The sequence below is a fragment of the Pezoporus wallicus genome, unplaced genomic scaffold (genome assembly GCF_028554395.1).
Source record: "Pezoporus wallicus isolate ANWC-B61680 ecotype Strahan unplaced genomic scaffold, APGP_CSIRO_Pwel_v1 contig_5785, whole genome shotgun sequence".
Lineage (NCBI taxonomy): Eukaryota > Metazoa > Chordata > Aves > Psittaciformes > Psittacidae > Pezoporus > Pezoporus wallicus.
The window spans coordinates 1,262,876-1,290,707 of NW_026641150.1; the positions used below are offsets into that span (position 1 = coordinate 1,262,876).

Sequence of the window (27,832 nt, forward strand, 5' to 3'; positions counted from 1 at the left end):
AATATTTGGTATGGATGTGTTTTCAAAAAAAAAAAATTATGTGTGTGTGTGCTGGAGGATGCACAGAATGGACCTAGAGATAGAGTTGTGCTGCTGAGCAGTATCGGGGCGGGGGGGCAGGGGAGGGAGCTCTAGTAATGTTTAAGAGAACATCTGGAATATGACCCATATGGTGATGGTGGACCTTGTTTGTACATGAAATCTAGCATTTTAAGAAGGGACCAAAATCAGAAAGGAGAATCATGAAGTCTTGCTTTCATTTTGATGTTTTGGTTTTTAGTGCAGATTGGGCAAATAACACTGGTATTTCTTCTCTCTGTTGTTGGCCTTGATTACACACACACACACACACACACACACACACACACACACACAGAGGAATTTCAGTTGTGCTTTTTTTCTGTCTCATTCATAATCTTTTTTTGTTTTTCAGGCTGTTGAAAATCTCTGTTCTTACAAAGTCTCTGCTACACTGTACAAACAGCTGCGACAAGTCTGTGAAGATCATGTGAAAGCACAAATCCTTCAATTTAGAGAATATCCTTTCCTTATGCACAGAAATTATTAGAATGGTTAATTTAAATAATTGTTTTTTAAAACAGCACTTTGTAGAAGTTACACCTGTAATTGCCAATGTGTTAAAGAAGTTTTTTGACCACTTACATATTTGCAGATCAAATACATAAGTGAAACATGACTAAGTTGTCATCTGGGTGAATAATTTTTGTATACCAGTAAGTAACATTCTAATAACAATTTACTTAACATTTCAATAGGAATGCAAGTTTTACACCTAGTCTAGAAAATTTCAATAGCGCCGTTGGGTTTAACAGCAGGTATGGGTTTCTGAGTAGAGGAGATGCGTACAGGAGCAATAGCTTAAAGAAGAGAAAACCACCACAGTAATTTTCAACAACAGTGTCTTCTGTAAAATAATACTCAAACATAAAGTTTGACCAACTACTGGTCAGCAGTGGTGTGTGTCGGAGTTATTCAAGAAGCCCTTTAGGTATCTTATGTGTACCTTGGGAGGTTCTTGGGAGAGAGCTCTAAGCTCAGGAGATCACTTGGCTGTCTTGGGACACAGAAACCTTAAGTTTTATGGTAAATCTCTCCATAGTTTTCTGAAGTGACACTGTTGGGCTTTCCTTATGTCTGAACTGGTCATAGAAGTGACTGGAGATCTCTGGACACCTTAGGTACAGCCAGCCCTGTTTTCTGAATGCTGTGTGCTTTGCAAGCTGAGACTGTGCTTTATGGAATGGCTGTTTTTTGTGTAACAGTGTAGCAGTTGCACTTCTCTTAAGCAGTAGATAAATGGAGTCTTCACACATATGTCTGTCCCCACATTCCTGGAGAGTGTCTTAGCAAGCAGATGCTGGAAAGTGCCATACTGAACAGATACTACAGTACTTTGGGTGCTAACAGTGTTTCCTGGGTCTCTATATGTATTTCATTAGCAGAAAAGGATAGGTTGAAATAGAAAGAAGGAAGGGACTGGGATCCAGAAAGAAACTTCTTTCCAGGTGAATGTTTTAAATGTGCTTTGAATTGTGACTGTCAGCTTCTCAGTTTACTGATTTTTCCAGGTAGGTGCCTATAGTCATAAAGAAGATAATACTTTTCCCTCCTGTTAACTACCTAAATCCCAACATGGTTTTGGGTTACAAGTTTTGGTAGTTGAGTTTTTATTTTTTCTTTTGAGTTCCAGTTAAGCAGTCTGGCTTCTACATCACATAGAAAGAAACAGAGGTTTCCTTATTCACGGTGCATAAATCAACACTGTGAATTCACCCCTTACATAGCAGCTGATTTTTTTCATTAGGTTTACTTTCATGCATTTAAAATGACATCTAACTAAAAAAGTATGTTAGTACAGCAGTCTTTTAAACATAACTGATCTCTAAAGGACATATCTCACATTCTGCTTTAAAGCAGTGTATAGTCAACCTCTTTCTGAATTCCTGCCTTTTCAGACTTCAGATGATCTTCTTGAAGAGATGCTTTGAAACTGGCGTTTTAAAACTTGTCTTCTCCCCCGCCCCCTCACAGATCTGGTGGTTTTGAGAGTTGAGAATTTTATTTTACACTATATCCCAAGGATATGAGGTTAGATTAGTCAGATTAGACCAGAGGGCGTTTGAGATGATACTGCACAGGAAAGGGAGGTGCATTTTTGGACTTACTTTCTGTTATTCCTAAATAACAGTTGTGTAATGAAGAAAACTATAGTTAGGAAGACCTGTTCATGTATATGGAAAGAGCAGTATTTGGGCTTGTTGAGGATTATTTGAAACTGTAACTGCTTTTAAGAGACTAGGGTCACTCCAGTTGTGTGCAGTGTGAACTCATTAAGCAAACAAAATAAACCTTTCCATTCCTCTCACCTCAGATGGTGACAAGGTTGTTTTTGACACTGGTGGGATTTATTGTTTATATCAAAGTTATACAGTACAGCCACTAGGTGGTATTACTGAAGAGCAGTGAGTGCTATTGCCTGAAAATATAGGGAGGCCTTTTGGAGAACTGCCAGACCCTCTGCTGGGCAAAAGCTCTGCAATTAACAGTATATTCTTGGGCAGTCACAATAACATGGGATGGGATATCCATGGAGCAGCTTTGCTAAGTGGCTGGCAAAGATCACCTCCAGAATCTGGCCTCAAAAAGATACCAGCAAGCTTAGTTTTCCTTAATATGTGCTGTACAGATTCTCTGGATAGTCTTTTATTTCTAAAGAAGATAAATAAATGCTGGCAAGATCATTGCAGACAAATGGTAAGTTGAATGGTTTTTTTTTTCAGACTGCATATACTTGAGGTGTGAAATCTGGCAAAAAGGAGTTTGTCACGGTTTTAACTTGGGACTGTGTTGCACCTCCTCCTCTATGTTTCAGCGTTTTTTTCACTTTCTCCTTTGGTAGCTGGGGGTGGTTTTGTTGTTGAAAACTTATGTTCTGTTGTGTTAACTCAGACTTTCATAGGTTTCATATGAAGTTGAAACATCACTCAGAAATATATTGACACCTGCTTTCTATGGGTGCAAAGAAAAACTAACAAGGCTATACTGAAGTTGATTGCTGTCTGAATTAATTGGAGAACACATAATCTTTGTTTGTAGTTGGCTCCAAGAGCTAGGTTCATTTGTAACCTTTTTTGTGGTTCTGGTTTGTTGGGTTTCTTTCAAAGCACAGATGATTATCCTGACTATAGGGCTAAGAAACAATAAGATTAAAGAACTGAATCTCTTTTTCTTTTTGCCCTTCTTGTCCTTTACCTCCACAAAGGAATATGCTACTGAAGAAAAATCGTCTCTCAAAGACAGTCTGTGAATTTGTCTTTTAAGAATGAACAATTATAATTGTAAGCCAGCATTTTACAATGAGTTTTCATTGCGCTGTCACTTAGCTTTGGCTACAGATGCCTCAAATAGTTGAATTTCTATTTTCACTCCTTCAATCCACCCCTCTTCTCCCCTGTGGGGGATGGGCAAAGGTATGTGATTTTTATCTGAAATAAAAATGAAAAGTGTTATGGAAACATTCAAAACAAATTCAATAGTCTGATGAAAATAGAGTTGAAGTTTATTGCCTTTACAATGTAATTAAATTGGACCTGTGTTTTTATAAAAAGGCTTTTACTATGAACTCTGTTCACCCTAATTACTTTTGAGCATTTTTTTTTTCTCCTCAAAGTCACAACTTGTGGCAAGCAGCTTTCTTGCCCCTGTGCTGAGTGAGCACTTGTGCTATTTAAGAAAAAAAAAAAATCAGCCTCACAGCTGTTTTACTTTAATGTGCTTGGCAGAAACTCTATCAGCTTGAGAATTGCTTCAGAAGCAATGAAATCTTTTAGGGTAGGAGTAGGTGGACAGCTGGGATTGAAATCTCTCTAGCTGGCCTAGGGGTGAGATAGTTACTGACATCCTGAGTTATGCTAATGCTAAACTGAAAGCTGGGCAGCTTTTTTATGAGCAAAGTTTAAAATGGATTTTGAATGTGGAAGAGTAATAAGGTAAAAACCCACCTCCTTCTCCCACTTCTTTAATTTAGAAAAAAAAAAAAGATAATATATTTTTTTAATACCTTCTTTACCCAGTTGCATTTAATGTGTATCAGTTTTTCTTATGAATTTTGGCAGCTAACTTTGATTTTGGAAAGATTATTTTTTTCTTTAAGCAAAAACCATGGCAGCATGCTACTTCAGGGTGTTTACTGAATGTCTTGGTGGCACTGATTGAATGGCTTATGTACCTCAGTAGCAGTAAAACTCAACAGTCTAATAAAACCATTTTGTTAATGGTTATGAATTTGAAAACTGTCTTGGATGTACTTGGCAACCCCACTTAGTAATAATACTAATATCAATAAATTACAGACCAGTGGCTGTACAAGTCACCATGAAAGCTGAAAGTACATAGAGCAGTAATTAAGGTGCATGTCTGTGTGATCTAGTTTTTCAGGAGTGGCTTTATAAACTAAAACCACATTTTGAAAGAGTGAAGAAAAAAACATTGTGTTTATCTATTTTCAGATCTTGATCAGAAGCATTTTCTTATTTTTGGACCGTACATACGTACTTCAGAATTCAATGCTTCCTTCTATATGGTAGGTATCCATGTAAGTATTCCTTGAATCGTGACAGTTTGAACATGTTATTGTATTTGCGAGAAATATTTTTTTCACATTTGATCTCTGTAATAAGTCTAAAATTTTGTGTTAATTTATGGATGTACATGTGTCAGCATATGCATATGTCATTTCCCCTTCCCCAGGAATATTCATTGTAAAGTGAGGGTAAGAAGAAAAAGGTCTGTGACTATATACTTAAAAGTTAAGGCATATATATAGCTGTAGTTCTCACAGCCTGGGTGAGGCTGGCTGTGTGGGGAACCTCCTCAGACTGCTGCCTCTGTGTCTGAGAGCTGGCCTACTGGCATTTTAGGTGCTTCTGCTTTTGACAAAATTCAACACTCAGCTCCTTGCTCTGTTTTGTCATTTGTTTTTTGGTTTTGTTTTGTTTTTTAAGAAGTCAAATACACTGAAAAGGTACAGATCATTTTTCCTGCATTGTCCTGTTGACAGCTGAAACCTGTTGGTCAGAGTGGTGAGATGATTCTGCTGTACTTTAAGCACACCACATCTTTGGGCATTCAGTTTTTAAGCACCCCTCCTGTGGGGCGTTTTAAATCATTGCCCAACAAAACAAACCCAGGCTTTGCTGAGATTTTATGGTATTGTTACTGTATCTCTATAGCAAAAAAAAATTGTAGCTTAAGTACTGAAGTAAGCGTGCCCCTTTTCCCTTCCTGGCTAGCTTTTGTGCTCTTGAGAGCTCCTCAGGCTGTCTGAGGAATTTGGCATCCTTCTCCCACCCCTTGCATGTCCTGTGGGCTTCTTTCTTCCTGACCTCTGCAGTAGTTTTCCTATAACACTTTGTGTTAGGTTTCCTTTCACTAAAAGTTGAAAAGGTCTGTTCATACTTTCTGTCGTTTTCGCCTCATACTGGAAAAGTTCCCTTTATTGAAATCCTGATTTATGATAAGTTGAAGGTAACAAGTTTTATCTAAGAGTCTTCTGTTTTCCTTGGCCAAGACAATGTTTAATAATTAGCTGTTTCATGGCATAGAGGCATCGTTCCTCATCCTCTTAGAATGAAACAAGAATCTAAGAGGTGATCATAAGGTCCTAAACATACAGAGAATTCATGCTTTTGAACAAAACTTACTTATTACACATACATGACTGACCCAGGGAATCTTATGTTAAGGTACATATTCAGATTGTTATTATTTTATAACAGCTTTTTTTAAATAAACATAATATTATAGTCTATTGTGTGAAATACAGACAAGCTTGTCACAGTTCTCAGCTGAAGTGTATGTATCCGGTAGCCTGTGGCCTGGTATTGTAATTAATGTTATAGTTTTCTCAGTGGACAATGTCAAAAACATACACAATATTAATACATTTTCTTTCTGTATAATATATATACACTATATATAATATGTATTTTTCTCACACTGAGATACAGATTTTTTAAGAGAATCATCAGTATGATTTATTGATTTTCAATATTCACACAGGGATATGGGGCTAGAGTTATTTAGAAATCATGTAATTAGTGACAAGCAAGTTCAAAACAAGGCTATTGATGGAATACTCCTTCTGATCGAACAAGAACGAAATGGTGAAGCGGTGGACAGAAGTTTGCTGCGGAGTTTGTTGAGCATGCTGTCTGATCTGCAGGTGAGTACAGCAAATAATGACTATGTTTAGAAACAGAGTTTGGACTTTTCTAATTTGTGTGTTGTGGAGAAATAATTTTATTATTCCAGTAAATAGGCTTCCAAATCTTGCTATTAGATTGGGTAAAGAAGAGGCAATCTTATCAATGTGCAATCTTTCATGTTTTGTTTTTAAATGAGACTTCTTTGCCCATTTTCCTTAGCAGAGGCAGTGGCCCGCAGATTCTTAAGTAGTAGATTTGCAAGTCTTTTAGTATGTGCAATATTGTGTCTGTCTTAATCACTCATTTTCTAATCCTAGTACCAATCAAACGTAGGAACAAAAAAAAGACCACCTCTGTCACTTGGTCCACAAGTGGACCAAAAGGTGTCACTTTTTGGAGTCCAGATCCTGGGTCTGTGGGGAAAAAAACCACCCCAAAATCCCCAAAAAATCACCATATTGGCAACTTCTTAGGAGAGATGCCAAGGATAGAATGGGATGCAAAGTTAAGGCCAAGGTTTTCAAATAGATAAAGTCAATCTTTAATTTACTGGAACTTTCTATTACTATAGATACTAAGCAACCAAAAAGCCTAAAAAATGCTGATTTTGGCATAGATTATGCTCTCGTTGACACTGCAGCCTTATGTGATAAAGTTATAAGTTTTTCATTCTTAAAAACTATTCAGGTTGCTCAGTTAGTTCCCCAGCGGTATACAGTGTTATGAAACTGGCTGAAGGTTTTAAAAACGAGTTCAATGAGGAAGACTGCATGAAGTAATCCTTTTGGGTCAGGTGGCTTACCTGCTTTTCTGCCTTTCATGTTAATCCTCCTGACTTTCATCTTTAACTTTTTCTAGTGTACCAGAAAAATTAGTAACTAATTGTTCTATTCAAGAGAGAAGGCAAAATTTTGTCAATGACTTTTTCAGATCACATAATGTGGCAGTGCGAATCTGATTTGTGTGCTTTTTTCCACTTTTTTGCCCATTGTTACTTGCCAGGTTTCCCTAATTGCATCAGCTTTTTCTAGATGTTGACTTTTCAACACTCTGCTAACTGAAGATAAATATTCCCTGTTATTCGATCTTTCTTACAGAATTGGATTTAAGTCTGCATTCACCTTCACTGGCTCAAAAGTGTAGTTTTACTTTTTCACTGGGGAAACTAACCTGGTCTAATCTGTTAAGATATCTGTCACTTCACTGAGACAGAGATGTGCTCATAACCCTGTAATTGTATAATTTTCTACTCATTCCTAATTTTTCATCCATTATGCAATTGAGGCCCAGCTGCTGAAAGCTGATTCCTCCTTCCATAGATCCTGTTTTATAGTTGTTTCCTAGTATAGAGCTTTACACGTTTTACGCAGAAAACAGTTCTGTATACTGTGATGTTAATGTTTCTCCAGTTTTCCTGAAGGAAAGGAAGGTAAGAAATAAAATCTAGCATTTGGTTCTGTTGAAAGTAGAGCTAGTGCAAAGAGAAGGCTGGAGCAATGAGTTGATGTCTAATTGTGATGCTGAATTAGTGAACTATAATGCTGTGAATGCTTGTCAAGCCAGAGTTTTCATATTTATGTTTGCATTAAAATAAAATATAAAAATCAAGCTTTTAAAAGTCCTTAAGAGAAAAAAAAAACGTCAGAATATGATGAATTTGACAGCTCTGTTGTATGGTTTGGAAGAAATATTTTCTTCTATTCTTCCACCACACTCAAGGAATCTTTCCTTTTTCTTTTAACGAACTGTCCCTCTGTTTACATGTTATTTCCTAGCTGCCTTCTTCAGACTCTTTTAACTATTCTATATAGTGGTCCTTTCTGATTTACCTCATACTAAACTGTTAATCATTTTGCAGAATTTTTTCAATGTCTGTGATCATGTTCATTACACACCTTAATCCTTTCCTGGAGAAAGAGAGTTCACCTTATTGGTATAACTCGTTTTTCCTGGGCCACTCAGATAGACCTCAGATCTGAAGATGCATTACTGAGCATGTAATTTTTTTACTGATGGGAATTATCTGTTTTGTGCCAATGTTTCACTAGCTGAAAGTATTTTATTATTTTTTTTGCCACAGAAGTACCAGTGGGAGTGTTGAGCTCAGGTGGATTTGATGTCAGTGCTGTGCTGTGATGTCGGGCTCTGTGCCTTAAAAAGAAGCCTGTCAATTTAAACTGTTTGAGAACTGATGACTGAAACACACTATTGCTGCACTGGGAAGTCAGCTCTGATTTCAATCTTTCTAAAACCAGTGGGCAGAGAACTTCAATGTTAATGTAATGTTACTCTGACATAGCTTTCAGGGTTCTTGAAAATTTACTTGTCCTCTATGCCTGACAGCCAAAATAGGCTATCTTTATTGGCAGCTTAATGTAAGTAACTGAATTAATTTCTTAACAGGTTTACAAGGAATCATTTGAACAGAGGTTCCTGGAAGAGACAAATTGTTTATATGCTGCGGAAGGCCAAAGATTAATGCAGGAAAGAGAGGTAGGTGCATGCTGTACAAGATTGCTTTCATATTAGTTTTATCTGCTATGGGATTACATGAGAACTTCTGGTAGTGCCATGATGTATTAATGTTCCATGAAATTTAATGGTATACATTTGCATGTTTTGATGTGCAGTACTGTATGAAAGGGAAGAGCAGGCTCTAGATTGCCTTGGTGCTTGAAATATGTAATCAAGGGTGGAGAAACATGTTGACATTTTGTGTAGCTGAAGTCACACTACAAGAAATCAATTTCCACAAAAGGTTCAAAAGTATGCCAACAATATTAGTTTTGCCCGATAGCTGTGACAGATCTACTGGCATCATTTTACTATGTGGTTATGACCTAAGTAAACCGTTTACTTTTGTACTGTTTTGTTGCATTTATTTTGCTGTTCTGTTTCTTTTCCATATTTGTTAAATATACTTAATGCACTTTTGTTTTCTGTCCTCTTGAGATAACCACATTTGCAGACTGCCCACTGCAGAGCATAATTTTACCTCTGAAAATGTGTGTTTCTTGGTGGTCTAAAATACAGAAGACTAGCTTTACTAATTCAATTTTAACACTGAGTCACTATAATAATTTTGAAAATGCCTTTTTACATTGCATTGTGGTGAATCCTTGTGTCTAATCCTGCTCCATTCATCTCATTCCCTGGTGTTCCACTGGGATTTGAGGTGAAATGTTTCAACGTGGATTTTGAGACTAAGAGTCTTACTGCCTTTATATGCCTAGTGGAAAATTGTGGAAAACCACAAAAGGTGTAAGGCCTTAATTTACACAGTATATACAGGGATACTTACGTGGTTGGAACTAGATGATCTTAAGGTCCTTCCCAACCCCAACTATTCTATGATTCCGTGATTCTATATTTAAATACATGTACTTACACATGTATTTATATGCATGTGTACATGATGTGTATGTGTGCATATATGTACATGTATGCATAACTGTTTTGATAATTTGAAGCCAGAGTTTCATACCTCTGTAATATGTGATAAATGTGTTAATGCTCCATAAGGGACACAGATACGCTACTGGAGAAACTGCCATTGAAATAATAGAACTGTATGGCTCACACCAACTGAAAAATCTGCTCTGTGAGGCTTTAAGGGCTAGTTTAGCTCAGAAGGGTTTTGAGAAAAAATTAACTTCCTCTGAAAAATCCTCAGATTTCTGTTTTTCTTTTCCTTCCTGTCAGGTGCAGTTATAATGCTTTTAATAGAAATTAACATTGATTAATAAAAATATAGATTATGTACTGTGTGACAGCATTCTGGTAGAATAGTCCTTTCCAATTAGTATTGTCTTTAAATTTGTAGTTTAAAATAATTTTCATGGAACAAGATTATCTGCCTTTCATACCTTCGTAGTTGAACTTGACATTCTCTTGTCTCTCTAGGTCCCAGAATATCTTCACCATGTTAATAAACGTTTGGAAGAAGAAGGAGACAGAGTAATAACATATTTAGACCACAGCACACAGTGAGTACAAATTTTGTCATTCTCAGCATAAGTCAAGCATCCTTCATAAAACAGTGTGATTATCCATTGTTGTAGAGAGACAGAGATTATTTCTCCATTATCTTACAAATATTGTTGACAACACTTGTGATACAACTTCGGCTTTTTAAGATTTTATTTTAATGAAAACTCATTTCTTCAACATCAAAATATACTTTGAGTAAGAGGAAGAAATTTCTCCAGAAAGATCTACTAGTTTATACGGAAGTTAACAAAACATTGTAAAGCCTCAAACTTGCATTATTGAAATAGCAGCTGATTTTAGTCATTCATGTCATTCAGTGATAGCACAATTAACTGCAAATCCCCTGAGGGGAAAAAAGACATGTTAAGGGAAAGAAAAAGGAAAAGGTTAAATTATGATGTAGGATAAAGGACACGAACATCACTCATGAGCAGTCCAGAATGTGAACTTAACAGAAGATGAGTTTTGGTGTCCCTGCTGCCAATGTAGCTTTTCCTTTTTTCGCTCAGGTGTTGAGTAATACTGTGTGTTTTGCTGGGGTAGGAATGTGCATTCAGAAAGCACTGCAGAATCACTGACACACTATATGTCTCTAAACTATTTGCCCTGCAGTAAGCTTTTTTTTTTTTTTTTAAAAATAGAGAACATGATAATAAAGAACATAACATTTTCTTTTATTTTTTAGTTTTCTGGATGATGTATTGGCATTTCATTGGGTCTCAGAAGAATAACTGAATAAAAATTATCTTTTTAACTTGTTAGTTTCCTCAGATGTATTTTCTATATATATATTCACACACACGTACGTTGTATGTCATGGTAGATACCTGAACTTAAATCCTCTTCCTGTAAATGGCAGTTGCAGGGTGACTAACTTTTGCTGGCAAAATCACTCACGTTAAAATATTAAGAACTATTTCTATAGATAAAGTTACAGTGTGTAGGTATGTATCTTTATGTACTGTTTAAGTTAAAAAATAGGTTGATATGTTTTCAGTCTAGAAATACATCAAGTCCTTGCTTTGAATCTTGTCCGTAGTTAAAGGCTTAAAAACCTACTTTTAGAAGACTTTGCACTAATTTTCTCTCTTTGCAGAAAGAAACAGCAGTTCTTAAAATTAGTGCCCTTGAGTTGTCCTCAGGTCATACTGTCTTTCTGGGTGTGCATGGAAAGAGCAGAAAGGATGTTAAATTCAGTTACTGGGTTTGATCTTGAGGTGGAAGTGATACTTCCAGGACAAAACCATCACGGGAAGCATGATTCAAAATACTTCAAACCAGATTTGTGTCAGACATGGAGGGTGTGTTGTTGCAGCCCACCAGTACATGGCTTTCTGGACAGCTGACCAGAATAAGCAGATCTCCTGATCAGTCTGTAGATGACTGAGGTAGGTGACTTTGAGGCTGTACAGAAGGTATCTTAAGGCTCATTCGTTAGCTAGCAATCAAGATTAATATTCTGTTTGCTTGTTAGGAAATAGCACTCTGCTGCTTAGTCTCAAGCAGACAAATTGTCCTTATTTCCCCCATAGGCAGAATAGGTCTTCTCTAGGGCAGAGGATGGTATTTTATGCAAATCTTGACTCCTCCTGCTTTTGGAGACAAGTCAGCAGTTGTAGGTAGCAGTAGATAGAAATTTCAGGGAATATGGAAGTGCCCATAAAAATGGCTGTATGTGTTAAGACCAAGGGTCTGTCTAGCTGCTATTTCGTGTTTGCTTACAGTCACTGAAAGAGAAAGAACAGAGTAAGTGTATGTGATGTCCTGATACTTTCCTAGTATCTGCCTGATTTTTAGCCGAGGGTATTTTCTGAATCTGATGTGGTTTGTCTGGCTGGATCTCTTTCAAATACTTGCAACTGTCTCATTGGGTTTCACATAAGCTTTTCCATCTGTGCCAGCCCTTGGCAAAGTATTCCACTGCTGAGGTAACCCCCACGGCATAAATTGCCTCCTTTTGTTTGGGTCTGGCTCCCAGTGCCATCACTGATGACCCCAGTTCTTGTATTGGAAGGGGAAATGATCAGTCAGTTTCCTTCCACCTTTTCCCTGCCTATGTACTGTATCCCTGCTAAGTCATCTCTTTCCCAGAAAGAAAAGTCCTAACACATGCAGTTATTTCTCTTGCAGCTGCTGCTGCATAATCTGATCACCTGTTCCCTTCTGTGAACCTTTACAAATTCTCATTTAAACTTTTGAGATGAAGTGACTAAAACTGCAGGTTGTATAGAAGGTCAGGCTTGTCATTGACGGGCTGTTTCAGGAAAGGTGGTGTTTTGGTAAAGGTAGGGACGTAAAGTATATGCTGCTGTGTAAAAGGCTCCCGTCGATCACAGCCAAGCACGTTTCTTCTAGAAAATCTAAATTAAGCGTCTGAAAACCAGTTCTCTAAAACTTAACTCAGACCAAAATGATTGGTCTTTTGTGGCCGTATTGCAGGCAGCAGTAGAAGTTTAAACACTGAAATTAATTAACCCTTTGGACTACAGGCATTTCTTTCCTCATTTAGGCTAAAAAAGACATAAAAGAAAACCTCGCGTTACTTTTTCAGTCCTGTCTAAAGTGAACGTATCAAATATCTCATTAATAGTAAAAAGTAGGGAACATTCAAGGACAAATTTAAAATGTTTTGCAAATACGAGTTTTGTGGTTCTAGCTCAATTTATGCTTATGTAACTGCATAACATAATCAGATGAAAAGTTTGAGTTTTGAACATCACCAGCATCTATTGTGTTAGCTTGGAATTCAAACCCTGAGGGGTTCCGTTTGGTTTTGTTATTTGATTTATTTGTTTGCTGAGTTTCCAAAAAAAGTCAATTTGACCTTTTTCCAGAAATATTTTTTGTATTGCTTTTTGGTATTTAAGCTTCTCGCTTTTACTGTGCAAGAACTTGCTTTTTAGTATTCAAACCTGAATTTCTTTATTCATTACATGCATAGTTTATTGTTTTCTTTCTTGACTTGCATCCGATGTGACATTTTTGTCTTAATTTGTAGCCTCTGTTTTAAGTATAAAATTGTTGATTTTTTTTTTTTTTTTTTTTAATTACAGTGTAAGTTACTCACAAATACTCTGTGACAGGAGGCAACTCTCTTATACTCTAACACTTCCGATGTACTTTTCTTGCCTTATTTAGGAAACCACTGATTGCTTGTGTGGAGAAACAGCTACTAGGAGAACACTTAACAGCTATTTTGCAAAAAGGTATTTTTTTTATATTAATGTAATCTCCAATAAGCAACAGATTCTCATGCTCGGAAATAACTATAAACTCCCAAGCTTTTCTTTAGGGATTTGTATTAGCCATGGGAAAAACTTCCACAGATACGTAAATCCAATCCTATGACTGTTACACCCACTGTCACAAGTAAATTGTATACATTGAAACATATCTAAAATATAACTGCATATTTATGAAGTTGCTAAACTCCCTATATCTCCTTTGACTTCCAGCAATGGGCTTTGGTATTGCATCTTTGGGACTGCTTATTTCATAGAATTACAGAAATTTTTAAATGAGAGCTGCAGTTACTGTTGCAGCTTCTTTTATGTAATAGTCACACAGCTGAAGTGCATTAGCTTCCCATCTTCTTGTGATTGTACTGTTCAAGAATCATGAGTTATTGGAACTGGCAACATTCCGAGGCAATGAACTTTCATATGCCTTTGTCTGTATTTTACCTGGCAAATTCAGATAAAAGCTGCAGTCTTCTTAGGGAGTCCTTATTCAGGCATTACTGTCTTCAAAGCATCATGTCTTTGTTCCTCTTAACTTTTAATCTCTCCCTTTTCCCTGAATTTCTGGGTTTGGTCAGTATTCCCTGATCTTTTAATACTGTAAATGATCCATTTCTTTTCTTGCAGTAGCCATATTTTAGGTTTTAGATCTTCTAGCAAATTGTCCTTACATCTTTGCTTCCTTCACTGCTGCAAAGAGATGTCTCTAGTAATGTGGTATCTTTGAGCTCCATTACATGCATGTTTGTTCATACTTTCAGGTTATTATACATACCCCTTTCACTTCTTTATTTGCCCCTTTAATGATAGACCTATGCTGACAGTTTTCTCCAAAGTACTCTGGGAATAAGTCATTTCACTGTTTTAAATACATTTATACAAATAAGTATGGTCACTCCATCTTAGCTATTATTAAGATTATCATAAAGAGAAGGTAAGAATAATTAATTTTTTGTTGATAAATGTCAATTTTGCTCTTGAATTCAGTGTTGTTTTTAAGTAGCTTTTCTGTGGCATTTATTTTATCAGTTGGCTTCACTGAAAGCATGAGGTCTTGTTTAACCTAAACTTTATCTTGTTTTATAATGTGTATATATACCATCCATGTAAATATGGAGAGATGTGTACATTTTTACAGTCACTACATTTTAGGACTGTAGTATGGTTGGATCAGCTTTTGCATTTTATGTCTACACTTAAAAACAAAAAAGCTAACAGGACTTGCATAACTTTCTGCATTTATTTGGTCATTGTCACGTTGTCCTTTGATTATAACATCCTAGTATTCTGTGCAAGTAGAAGATGATACTGCCCTTTGTAGGTTTTGTTCATTAGGAGAAGGCATGTGATGTAGTCAGGTTGGTACAGGGTGGGAAAAAGCTTACAAATGCAGGGTATGTATAAGAAACATTGCTTTCTTGTATTGCTACAACTGCCATTGAATAGATATTAGTGGTTTTTTTTCATCGTGACTATAATATTTTTTTCTAAATTTCCACCAAAGCTGTGGTGGAAGTTGCGTGAAGCCTCGCGTCCAAGGACTTTGCTGAGCATCTTTTCCGTTTGTCAAATAAGTGACAAAATATTTTTTTCAATCACACAACTCATGCCAGAGGAAGAAGGTTTATACTTTATCATCTAGATTATAATAAAGCAGTTAGTATATCAGTGTCTTTAAATAAACAGGAGGTCATACTTGGAAGTGATGGAATGGGCATTTCTCAATTCCCTGTTCAATACCAAAAGAACACCAATCACCTGTATTCAAGACTTTGTAATCTATTGTCTTACATTTTAAAGTATGCCCATTCTTCTAATATTCAGAAGTTTAGAAAATACCAAAATATCAGGCAAAAGTTTGCCTGGCATCATTCTTGAATATTGGCTGCTTTCTGAACATGTAAGAAAGTTAAAATTAACAATGAAATTATTTTTAAGATGAAGAATGCAGCAGAAAATGGGATGATTCAGTAGTGACTGAAAATCTTTTGCACACTAATATAATTTAAAATTTCTAATGACGTATATTTTGTGAAGTAGGACAGCTGTACGGTGTCAGCAACACTGATGATGTGAATTGGCAACCTGTGTAAAATCAAGCTTTCTGGGTTTAAAAAGAACACCGTAAATCTTTGATACACCCCTCCCATACTACTAAAGCCTCTATCACCAACACCAGACAATGTAGCTCTGGTTGCATTAGAACTACATTCACCATGTTCTCAAATGTAAAAATGTGTACACAGTTGTTGCATACTTCACATTTTGCCTTGAGCTTCTCTTCTCCATATTTTTATTGCAAAGCTTAGTCTTATGACGGGTGATATCATGAAAGGCAAAAGTTGCTTGGGAGGAATTTGTAGTCTTGTGTTACTCCTCTGGTGCGAGCGTAGACAATTCATGTCACATTCTCAATCTAAAAACATGGTTCACCACACTCCACAGAAAAAAATCTTGCGAAGTATTTGTCTTTCAGTTTGGCACAGTTTACTTAGCTTATTGTTTTCTGACATTCTTTAGAGGTACTTGATAAGACTGTACCCTTGATTTGAAAAATCAAGCACTGTTCATGAACACTCTGCGAAAGGCTTAAAGTCAACAACTCTCCTTGTTGGGAGAGTACTGCTGTTTGAAATAGTTTTAAAATACTGTACTGTAAATCATTTCAGCCAGTTTAACCAGGGGGATATGTTAACTCTGAACATATCACTTGCTTTCAGAAATTTGGTCTTAAAAAGTTTGTAGTTTTTAAGCACTCTGGAGTGTCTTGTCTTCTGATGTATTTTACAGATTCTTCTGGCAAATTGCTAACTATTTAGGCAACTCTTTCTCTTAATTTAGTTATTGTTTGTTTTTAGGACTTGATAATCTGCTTGATGAAAACAGAATATCAGATTTAACCCAAACATACCAGCTGTTCAGCCGGGTAAAAGGTGGGCAGCAGATCCTTTTGCAACATTGGAGTGAATACATCAAGGTATTTCAAAGATCTCTTACTAATGCCAAAATTTATGCTGTTACCATCTCTCTTCTATCAAAACCAGGAATAATATGTAGGTGTATGCATTAAAATTCTGTTTTAAGCAAATACAGGGAGGGATGCTAATGCTTCCCCCTCAGCAACAGTCGCATGATGAGAAACAGCAACACCTAAGTTTTGGTTTGAAATTTCTACTTGGAAATTGCTTTCCTCACAGGTTTGAAGTTATTCTGGTTTGCTTGGCTTTTAAGTAGAGCCAAGTGCACATGTGTTTAGAATATGCTGGACTGTACTATGTGTTGTGTTTTGCTACGAATACACATGACTGTTTACATGTCTGCAAAACCAGTGAAACGTCAGAATGTAGCTATTCTACTGCAGGTTAGCAGTGCTACTGTAACCAAACTACAGTAATGCTGGTGAATGTTTAAGCTATTTGGAACAGAATACTCCTCTTGAAAATGATCCATCACCAAAGTCCTATTTAGATGCTTCAGGTTTGTTTTGCTAGGCATAATGTGCATATAGTATGCTGTCCCAGAGAGCTTGCACTCTAGTGCTCTTGCAAGATGAAAGCGGAAAAGCTTCACAGAAGATATTTCAGTCTCTCTCTGGAGTTGGTAATTCCTGGTGTAATGGTTCTCCCCTGCATCTCCTTTGTGTTCGTCAACCTTCAGGTCTAAGTGAACAACATCAATTCATTTCAGAGGTGCCTTTCTGCACACCCATGCCTGCAGTTCGGCTTGGCTCACCAGTGTGCAGCCCATGTGAGTGGGACATAGTTAATCTTCTAGGAACCCAGAGGTGCAGTTTGCCTTACACGGTGTTGTCCAGTGTCCCCATATTCAGCGCATGGATCCATAGGCAGCTGGGCCAATTGAATAGCTTGTTGTGGATGAGAAGAAACATCTTTCTTCTTCCTTGCTCCCAGATCATGCTCCTGACTTTACCCTTCTGCTGTAGACCTTTTGTGACCTGTTTTAACACAGTACGTGGATGAGGTCAGTTTTATGGAAGGTTTAGTGAGCTAAAGAGGCTCACAGAAAATTCTATGTGCTGGCCCAGGGAAAGAAGCAGGAGTTCAGGACAGGCAGGAAAATAAGGGAATGAGAACCAGAACCTCATCTTTCACAGCAGCAAGCTCTTAAGTTGGCTTATCGTTCCTTATGTCTTGCAGAATCAGACATGTTACGGCTTTGTTTTTAAGAAGGTTTTTTACAGACTCACAAAGCTAGAAACCATTTTCTATAGTGTCAGTAAATCTCCTTCTTTCAAACATTCTGTATGACAGGCAGCATTAAAGGCTTCAAAAACTATCTGTGAGCCAGTATAAGAAAGCGCACAGAACACGACAAGTCACTGGGGTGAAGGTCTGTGCTCTACTGTAGTCACCTTTCCATGATTTCAGAGGTATCAGTTAGCTTTCTGCATCTCAGTTTGCTGTTTGCAGAATGGAGGAAATGCCTAGCTATTTATGAACGTAACTGACAGAGACTGTGAGATGTCTAAATGCTGTGTTAATGAAGGGGCAATTGTGCTGAGTGTCAGATACGATGGATCTTCAGAGGTCCTGCCAATCCAAACCATTCTGTGATTCTGTGATACACATATCGAATCTAAGGACCCTGGGCAGCCTTGTGTTTGGCTTCACTCTGAACGATACTTGAGGAAGATCTCAGTGAAAGATCACAGTGGATAACGAGATATTGAAGAGGACTTTTTGAGGTTTGGGAAGGATTTCCCCATCTGTCCTTGTTGTTGTGGCGAACATCAGTTGATGAAAACATACCATGAATACTGTTTTGCTGTACTGTGCAGATGTTCTCCTTGCTCATCTTGGAAAACAGATGATTCTGTCTAGGGCACTGATCAGTGTTGCTAAGCAATTGTAAAATGCCTGCTAGGTTAAAATCCTCCCTTACAGGATATTTTAGTTCACTAGACAAATGCTGTTGTATCTCCAAGGTAATAAAAGTAGGAACAAGAAAAGAAAGACAAGTTTGTGACTGCTTCTTGCAAATGGAAAAGTTCTGTTTTATTGCAAGTTGGGTTTTGTTTTGGCTTTTTTTTGCTTTCAAGCCTGTGCTGAAAGAGGAATCTTGGAGTGCTGAGCGGCGGTTGAATATTTGCCACCTGTTCCACCAGTATTGCTCTCTAGTGGATTTAAGAAAAATAGCACAATGTTTTCCACTATATTTAACATTTCTGAGGCAGTTTCCATGTAATATTTGACATGATTCATGTAGTTCTGTATCTAACTGTAAGCTTGCACATCATACAGTTGTGTCTACTGCGTATTTTATTTTATTTTTGTAGCTTTTGTCTGAAGTGCGTATAATCCTTAATCAAACGCTGCTGTTTGAGAGCCATTAATGTGTGTCTGGGGTTTTATTTTAAATTTCAGTGCATCTCATTTTTCGAAAACTTGAAGTCACATGAGTAGCTCTGTAAAAAAAATATGTTCTTTCTAATGATAAATTTTATAAGGGTAAATGTGTCTGTTGGGGGAGACAGGTAGCGCTCTAAAGTATTTTATTACCAAAAGTGTTTGTTTTACAGAACTTTGGGACAACAATAGTGGTTAATCCTGAAAAAGACAAGGATATGGTGCAAGAGCTACTAGATTTTAAGGATAAAGTGGACCATATCATAGAAGTGTGCTTTCAGAAAAATGAAAAATTTATAAACTTGATGAAGGAGTCCTTTGAAACATTTATCAACAAGAGACCAAATAAGCCTGCAGAATTGATAGGTACACAAATATTTTTCTGTAAAATATTTCAAAAACCTATAGAAAGCATGATAAGATAATGCTGCTGAGTGTGCTAGTGCCATAGCGATGCAGTGCGCATTCTGTTTTAGGAGTCTCGTTGTTGGGATATGAGGCAAAGTTATCCTTGGAGCGCTGTGGGTTTGAAAAGCTTGTGTGCTCTTAGGTGTGTGCTTGGTGTCCTGATGGAGCATGCCAACTCCTGCTGTCCCTGCGCTCTGCTTCTTGCACAGTGCCTGGTGCTAACCACTGCTCAGAGAGTGTAATGCTGATGCTACGAGTGGAATAAATGATTAGGGGGAAGAGTAGCTGTGGCAAAAAAAACCTCAAGGGAACTATTTTTAATTGTGATAGCAGTAATTCTTTGGATGCTATGGGACAGGACTAAGTACAGCCCACCTTGAAGGCTGAAGCTGGGAGAACAATTTTAAAACCTTCAGATACAAGGAGTTTTAATAGAAAAAAGATTACCTTGAAGGGGGAACTAGTGCCCATTAAGGGGAAAATTAATAAAAACAAAAATACTATTGCTGGGTTTATCCCTGATCTGGCAAAAGATGCTCTTGACTGTGTTGTCTACAGCAAAACTGGAACTGTAGCATTTCACATCAGGAGAGGATCCTGCTCCTTTGTTGGTTCTTTTCCCTCTGTACATTCTTTTGCCTTTATTCAGCTTGTTTTGTGGCTTCCTTCTAAAACCAGCTTTATGTAGGACAAATTGCACAACCTAGGGATACAGGTGAAAGCCATGATACAGGCCTCTGTCATTTGTGCATTGTGGTGTTTCAGCTTCTGCAAAGGCTTCCTTCTAATGCAGAAATATAAAGATACTAATGTGGCTTAATAAATAGGTAGCTGAACTCATGGCTTAACCATATTTCTGGTGTTCTGAAGCTACTAACTTGAAAGCATTACTTCAGATTAGATTTTGGTATGCTCCTCCAAGGAGCATGAGGGACACAGTGAAGGTCTACAAAAAATAAAGTCTTCTTTGTGTTGTCTGTTTCTGTTTCTCATAAAATACATTCATATGCATTGTACGCTTCCAAAACATTGTCTTTCAACAAGTAATGTGCTTGCTATGACTATAATATAAAATGTAGGAATTTCTAATGCATTACTTTTACTGGTTATACTGTGTTCATTTTTTTTCTTGGACATTTCCTTTTTGTAATATTTTTCCATTAGGGCAGTATACAGTAGGGCTCTATCATTCCACTGCACAGAGGGATAGGAAAAGGAAAAATAGACTATTTAACACTTATCCTGTATTTTAACATTTAACATACAGTAATATTTCAAGTGGGAGATGCTGAAGTTGGTTATTTTAGTTTGGTTTTTTTTTTTTAAGCAGTTAAACTATTTTATTTATTTGTAGCAAAATACGTGGATTCCAAGTTAAGAGCTGGTAATAAAGAAGCAACGGATGAAGAGCTGGAAAGAATCCTTGACAAAATCATGATTATATTTAGATTCATTCATGGTAAGAAATAGTGTTCACTGTTGATGCAATTAAAACTGTTTTCCTTGCTACTAGATAAACTGTATTTCTCTGAATGTAAGAGACAGGAGTAGCATCACATTCTCAGGCCCTGGTATTCATGGGGGGGATATTCACCCCAATATCTGTTGGAGGGACAAGACATGATTTTGCTCTGGTCCAGCTCTGGGGCCCTCAACACAAGAGGGATGTGGACCTGTTGGAGCAAGTCCAGAGGAAGCCACGAAGACGCTTCGAGGCCTGGAGCACCTCTGCTATGGAGACAGGCTGAGAGAGGTGGGGATGTTCAGCCTGGAGAAAATCAGGCTCTAGTGGAAGGTGTCCCTGCCCATGGCAGGGTGGATGGAACTAGATGACCATTAAGGTCCTCTCCAAACCAAACCGTACTGTGTTCTGCAGTTCTATAATTCTGTTGTATCTATCTGAGCTATCAATGGAAAAGGTTGGCAAAGTTCTGGTTTAAGATGTGAAAGCTTGTGCGTGTTTGTATGACTTCTTTATTTCAAAAGGCTATCACAAACCAAGTGAGAAGACTTCTGTCACCTTAGGCTTTTGAAATCTATATTTTAGTACATAGGAACCTTTTTTTAATTTTACTTTTTTTTTTTTTTGTATATTGGGCTACTGGAGGGAGAATGTTCTTCTGAACCCCAGAATAGTTTCATGTGGCTTGCAGCTTATCCAGTGGCAAAACCAAGGCAGCCCATAGCCCATGTTCCTGGGGAAAAAGAAAGAATTCAGCAAAAGATGTTAAGCAAATGATTAAAATATAGGAAGAAAGCAAGTTGTCTATATGTTTTTCTTCACTGTTGCATAGTGAATACTGTTCTGCTGATCAACATGTCATGAGAAAGGCTTGTGTCATAAACCTAAAGTACAATGATGCAAATAGATTGTTGGATTTCAGTTGTATTTAATTTATTTTTCTCAATTTCCATACAGGGAAAGATGTGTTTGAGGCATTTTATAAGAAAGACTTGGCCAAAAGACTGCTGGTTGGAAAAAGTGCGTCAGTAGATGCTGAGAAGTCCATGTTGTCAAAGCTTAAACATGGTAGGCACCTGCAGATGAGTTAAATTTTTATTACTCTTTGGCATGTAAATCTTATGGTTTAAGAAGTGACAAGCCAGATTTTAAGTAATACCTGAGCATATCACAGCTTTCATTATGCTCAGCAAGAACTTTTGTGCTGACATTTTAGATATGTAACTGGGTCACTTAATTTATCTATAGATGAGCAAAATCCTTACAACATGTACCTATTTGTGAGTACTGTGGCAAATCTGGTTCAGCTGTTTCAGGTTAAACTTTTATTGCTTGTTCTGTGCTGCTTTGTAACTGTGGGATATTTGCTTTAATTTGTGTGACAGAATGTGGTGCTGCTTTTACCAGTAAACTGGAGGGCATGTTCAAGGACATGGAACTGTCAAAAGATGTCATGGTTCAGTTTAAGCAGGTACATTTAACTTCTGTTTGTGTGATAAATTTTCAGTAGTGATGGAGAGGCACTTAATAGTGTTACACCTTGGATTAAGCTAAAATTAAACAGAACTGCTTTTGAGCAGGTCCTGGTTGTAGTAACAGAGTCCTACTTACAGTTCTATTTATAGAAGAGAATTTATTTATTGTATATCTATTCAGAGAAAACATTCTTTGCCGTTCTATTTGATTCCATTTTAAGTAAATCACGGTTTGAGTACCACATAGTAGTTTAGTTGTCTGACATTCTTTAAGATCCATGCCCCTTCATTCTGTAAACTGTTGCTGCTCCGATGAATTCTTTGTGAATGACCCACACCAGAGAAATTCCGTGAATGATGCTGAGTGCACAGAAACCATGTATGTCTCAGCCTTGAAGTTTCCAATCTGCTGGTGACAGATTGGAAATGGGAATGCTTGGAGGAAATACTGTATATGCTCATCCTGTTGTACTTCTCCCTGGGTACCTGTTTTGGGGCCTTACTGAAGACAGGATACCGGGATAGAGATCTGTCCCAGGACACCTGCTCCTGTAATAAAATACTCCAGTGACTTTTCTGTCCCATACTTTTCAGCCTGGCTTGACTGATGCTATGCTCAGATTATATGAAAATGTTTTGTCTAACAGGTGTGGAAGAACCAGGGGATCCTTTTGACCTTATAGTTCTTGCCCTGGCTTCTGATCAAAAGCTTGTTCTTTTTTCGCTTTATTTGCATGTGGTTAAAGTTCCTTCAACCTTAACACCCTGTAAAGACAGTGGTCTAGGATACTTCATGGCATGTTGTTCTTTTCTTTTTAATTCCAACCACTTGCTGTGTTTTGAGATTCACGAGGAGGGCATTAGATTGTTATTCAAGATCCTGGTAGAGCATGTCTGTTCAAGCATGTGTCATGTAGAAACTTTTCAGCGTTACACTCATTTTAGATTTCTAATTTAAGTATATATGCTTTCTAATTATATAGACAGTATACCTGAATGATTTTTGTCTCTTGTATTTTAGTATATGCAGAACCAAAGTGACCCAGGAAATATAGACCTGACAGTAAATATATTAACTATGGGATATTGGCCAACTTACACGCCTATGGAAGTCCACTTAAATTCAGAGGTTAGTGTTTAAATTCTTCCAAATGCACTTTACAGAGCAGAATTATAATCACTATCATAAAGTAAACTAATACGCTTCATTTAATGTTTTTCTGCTAGTTATTTAAGGGCTTTATCTCCTTTTACAGATGTCAAAATTACAAAAAATATAATGTTGATAAAATATTTTTTTCAGATTATTGTTTCACTTAATGTGTTGGGGTTTTTATCTTCTTAATAATGTAGTTAGTATTACAATAAAATGTTTCCTACTTAACATTGCAATCAAGCACTTAGAAGTTTAAAACTGGGCAGTAATTTAGTTAATATTTAACTACATTGGTTAGGCACTTTGATCTAGCCAATAGTTACGTTACTGAACATTATTTCTTCAGTAAGATCCTTCCTCTGTTCTCTGCAATGTGTCACACAAAACGCTGCATTTAAATGGCATTTGCCTGAAAAAAGATTGCTTCCAAGTTGAGAGATTTTTGCAAAGCTTCTGTCAGTAGTGATTTAAGTTGAAATATGGATTTGGAGTCCCATTTTCTGCAATATCTTGCTTGATGTGGAAGCTTTTGTATTCTTGCTCCTGTGGCATCTTTTCCTCTGTAGCAGACCACTTTGGAAGGATTCAACCTGAGCAACATGCCATGAAAACGGAGATGTAAAAAAAAAAACAACCCTTACTTGGAAGTAAGAGGGTATAAAGTTCTGGAATCTGTATAGGACAAACTGAAGGAAGAACTTGGGAGCAGATGGTAATAGTCAGTGTGTAGGTGTGAGAGGTATGCTTTTTGTTCTGTGACACTCTTGGTCAGATTCAAAGTCCAGGACAAAGCTTGTATTTATTTTTGAGATTTAAAAGCCTTTACAGGGGGTTATTTGACTTTTTAACCAACAAACAAACAAAAAAAGGGAGAAATAAAAAGCTAGTTTTGAATCAGGACTTTCCTTCATGCATAATAGTACCAGTGTACTTGAGAGCAGAATTTTGCGCTTTGGATTTAGTTTTTAATACAAAACCACTCATTGTGAAACATTGTTGAGGAGAATAAAGAAATTGCATGTGTGAAATCATCCAGCATCATTGTACTGATATAATCCTAGTGAACATTTATCTCACTTTGCTTTACAGATGGTAAAGCTTCAAGAGGTGTTTAAAACCTTCTACCTGGGAAAACACAGTGGTCGAAAGCTTCAGTGGCAGACCACTTTAGGACATGCCGTGCTAAAGGCGGAATTTAAGGAAGTAAGTTTGTTTGTTTAATGCTTAGCCTGTTGGGATGAAAGTTAAGTGAGTTATTGGAAATCTAGTCATGTAATGTATTTTTTATAAAGGTAGTAACATTTTTGTAGAGGGACAGTCACAATTCAATATTGTTACTTTTGTATAGAAAGCTGGCTTTTTATAATTAAACTGAAATACTACCTGGCTAACAGGAGACAACAATATAATACTGGTATTTATTTGATAGGAATTGTTTCTCATTTGAATGAAATAAGTCGTAATAAACAAGGAAATTAATGAAAGAGAAATAATGCAGCTTCTTTTTATTTTTAATATCATAGAATCACAGAATGGTTTGGGTTGGAAGGGACCTTAAAGATCATCCAGGTCCAACCCCCTGCCATGGGCAGGGGCACCTTCCACTAGACCAGGTTGCTCAAAGCCCCATCCAACCTGACCTTGAACACTACCAGGGGTGGGGCAGCCACAGCTTCTCTGGGCAACTTGTTCCAGTGTCTCACCACCCTCATAGTGAAGAAAATGGGAACACAGAATTGTTTTAGTCATAGAAATACTGGTGGCACTTTCAATATGCTTCACTGATACAAAAAGAGACTGAAGGGTATTAGTCATGTAATGATTGTAGTTAAAATTTAAATGCTTGTTGAATTATTTAAGTCTTAAATAACCACATTGTATCTTAATGTGGTTTTGTTTTGTCTCACAGAATATCTTGCCTTGCTAATAATGCAGCTTAATTGAGACAGAGCAAAGACAAAAAACCTCCTTGAATTCTTTTGCTAACTCATTGTAACTGAAACTCAGAGGTTTAGGTGTTATGCAACAGTAGGATGGATAGTTTTGTAGCTGTTGATTGACAGGTGTTTACAGCTTTCTGAAGAGTTTGAGCTATTTCCTTTCCATTGCCTGTTTGTACAAATATTGTGCTACTTGACAATACAATCACTCTGTATCATGGTAAACAAAAAAATTATCTTTTGTTTCTTTCATATTTGATCCAACACCAAGATCTCTTTTATATTATTTTCCTCACCTCCATAAAATGAAACCTGGTTGAAGTATGAAGAAATTTGTTATTGATGGCAGCAAAGCCAGAATTTCATGTATTGTAATTAAAATTAAGTAAATGACGTGAAGTAAATACAAGGCCAATCTCATGAGCTTCTGCTGTGTGCTGTTTTGCTAATGTGAGAGGAGCAAAAAAACCCGAGGTTTTAAAAATACCCTGCTTCCTCAGTTCTGCATTCAGGCAGATTCTTCTGTGTGCCAGGCATTCTAAAATGCACATCTCTTCTTCTAAAATTAGAAAAAAGAATGGATAGCTTCTGTAACTTGGCAGATTTGGAGGATACAATAGAAAATACTCTGAATATTACCTCTAATTATTTGCTGTTTCTTTTTTAGGGAAAGAAAGAATTTCAAGTATCGCTCTTTCAGACATTAGTGTTGCTTATGTTTAATGAAGGAGATGAATTCAGTTTTGAAGAAATTAAAATGGCCACTGGTGTAGGTAGGAAGAGTATTTTTGATTCTTAAATTTATTCATCGAGTGGTTGCCAATTATGATTTGGTATGTAAAGGCCTAATTTTAAGAAATTTGCTGGGATCATTAGAACAAATTGGATCAATAGTATATAGACCCCAAAAGAGATGAGGAAAACACCCTGCTTCTACTTCTTAATGTAGATAGCTTCACGAAATTAATAGTGAGAGCTGTGTAGCATATGGTGCTACTAACAACCTATTAGATTTACAAAATGTATCACTGCAATTCTTAAAATTCAGGTGGTGATAAAGACTGTTGAACCTACAGCTTGGTTTAGTTCTAGTACAGTTTCAAATACTGTGTTTTGAAAATGATCTGTTGTAGAATGCTCTCATTTTGGGGTGCTTCAAGACAGTATTTTCAGTTTAACTGTTCAGAGAACTTGCCCACCTGTTTTCCGTTACTGTTGCTGGAGTGCCCCATTTACAAGAGGTCTGATTTGTTAAGGAGAGCAGTGTCCTGTAAGGTGTAGACTTTGTTAGCTGCTTGAAACCTGAAAGCAGAAAGAACAAAGAAAACTGAGGAAAAGTATAGTTTCCTTTTAACCACCTGCAGCATCTGCCTTCTGTGTTCTTATGCTCTTGGATGGTTTGGTTTGGTTTTTTTAAATTTATTTTATTTTTACACTTTCTTGAAATAGTTACAGCCAATAGCATTAAAAATGGTAATACTATCACCTCTTTACTCTCTGGAACTTCTGCAGCAACCAGCAGGTCATACCCACCAGTCCTTCATATGTTGAATATTAAGATCAACCCAATAGAGCAACTGCTGAAAGAGTACTTGAACCCATGCAAGTACTAAAATACTGTAAATATATTTACTAAAATACTGTAGAATAGGGATATCAAGAATCCCTGTGTTTCAGAACGATGCTATGCAGAAAGCAGTACAGCCCGGGTGCTCGAGTTTCTCAGAATCGGTGCTTAAGTTGCTTAGTCATCCACACCATTAATGCTAAGGGAGCTGAAGAAAACTCAGGCCAGTGTGAATGATAAGCATCAGGATAGTCCAGAGAGGCTCATTAGGTCAGAGTACAATGGTTACAGAACAAATATAAGTTCACATAAGCATGATCCAGATCCTGCTTTCCCATCTTGTCTTGATGTACCTTGGAGCTTGCATTCTGGCTGCCTGACAGCAACAGATAAAATCTGCTGCATGGAAATCCATTCCATTATGGCACAATAGAAAGGATTTCAATAGACTTTTTTTAAGGCAGATGGCTGGAATTGATAGTTGGGAGCTACCTTATGTCATTGCACAGTGTCTGTGTTTCTCTCCCATATAGGGAAGTAGTGTAGGAATGCTGGTAGTGAGGACAGTTCATGATCCAGAGGGTTCCCATGAGGTCAGGATGGATGACATAAAATCACTTATCTTCCCAGGCTCTACCTACACAAGGCATTTGGAGATGCTTTAGAGAGGTCCCATTCTCACCTAGCAGCCCCCCTACTTCTAAAGAAGAGGAAATTCTTATGGCCAGAAATGGTGTCAGAAATAGATCCCACACTGCGCTTTGCTACAAGGATGATTCTTTTGCTCAGTGGTACCCTGCCAAAATTTGGTATCCTGGCTAGTTGGAAAAGAACCATGATTCAGCTATTAGAAAAGGTAGCTGAATTTGTGATGCAGCTGCTTGGTGAATTGACCGCTAAGAGCAGAGGTGTTGGAAAACAGACTCTGAGAGACCACCCAGCATGAACCAGAGGTTCCAGCTCATGGCTACAAATAATTGCACATGGTAGAAATCCTGGAGG

At 37.2% G+C, this 27,832-nt stretch overlaps 1 protein-coding gene across 5 annotated transcripts in view; it reads left to right on the plus strand.

Moving 5' to 3' along the window:
* CUL4A (cullin 4A) overlaps window positions 1-27,832 on the plus strand; it is a 39,146-nt gene that overhangs the window by 5,070 nt on the left and 6,244 nt on the right. Inside the window, exons 3-18 of one of the 5 annotated variants that reach the window (XR_008973909.1) lie at window positions 434-537; window positions 2,706-2,775; window positions 4,530-4,603; window positions 6,082-6,244; window positions 8,631-8,720; window positions 10,131-10,213; window positions 13,356-13,423; window positions 16,315-16,433; window positions 18,996-19,188; window positions 20,585-20,689; window positions 21,650-21,760; window positions 22,078-22,163; window positions 23,189-23,296; window positions 24,413-24,526; window positions 25,931-26,036; window positions 27,461-27,686. Coding sequence is in view for 3 of the 5 variants with exons in the window: in XM_057422311.1 (XP_057278294.1) it covers window positions 434-537; window positions 2,706-2,775; window positions 4,530-4,603; window positions 6,082-6,244; window positions 8,631-8,720; window positions 10,131-10,213; window positions 13,356-13,423; window positions 16,315-16,433; window positions 18,996-19,188; window positions 20,585-20,689; window positions 21,650-21,760; window positions 22,078-22,163; window positions 23,189-23,296; window positions 24,413-24,526; window positions 25,931-26,036 (1,594 nt within the window). In the remaining 2 variants the exon portion in view is untranslated. Of the gene's footprint in view, window positions 1-433; window positions 538-2,705; window positions 2,776-4,529; window positions 4,604-6,081; window positions 6,245-8,630; window positions 8,721-10,130; window positions 10,214-13,355; window positions 13,424-16,314; window positions 16,434-18,995; window positions 19,189-20,584; window positions 20,690-21,649; window positions 21,761-22,077; window positions 22,164-23,188; window positions 23,297-24,412; window positions 24,527-25,930; window positions 26,037-27,460; window positions 27,687-27,832 lie in introns of those variants that run through there. The other 4 variants (XM_057422311.1, XM_057422312.1, XM_057422313.1 and 1 more) reach the window with 4 other exon arrangements.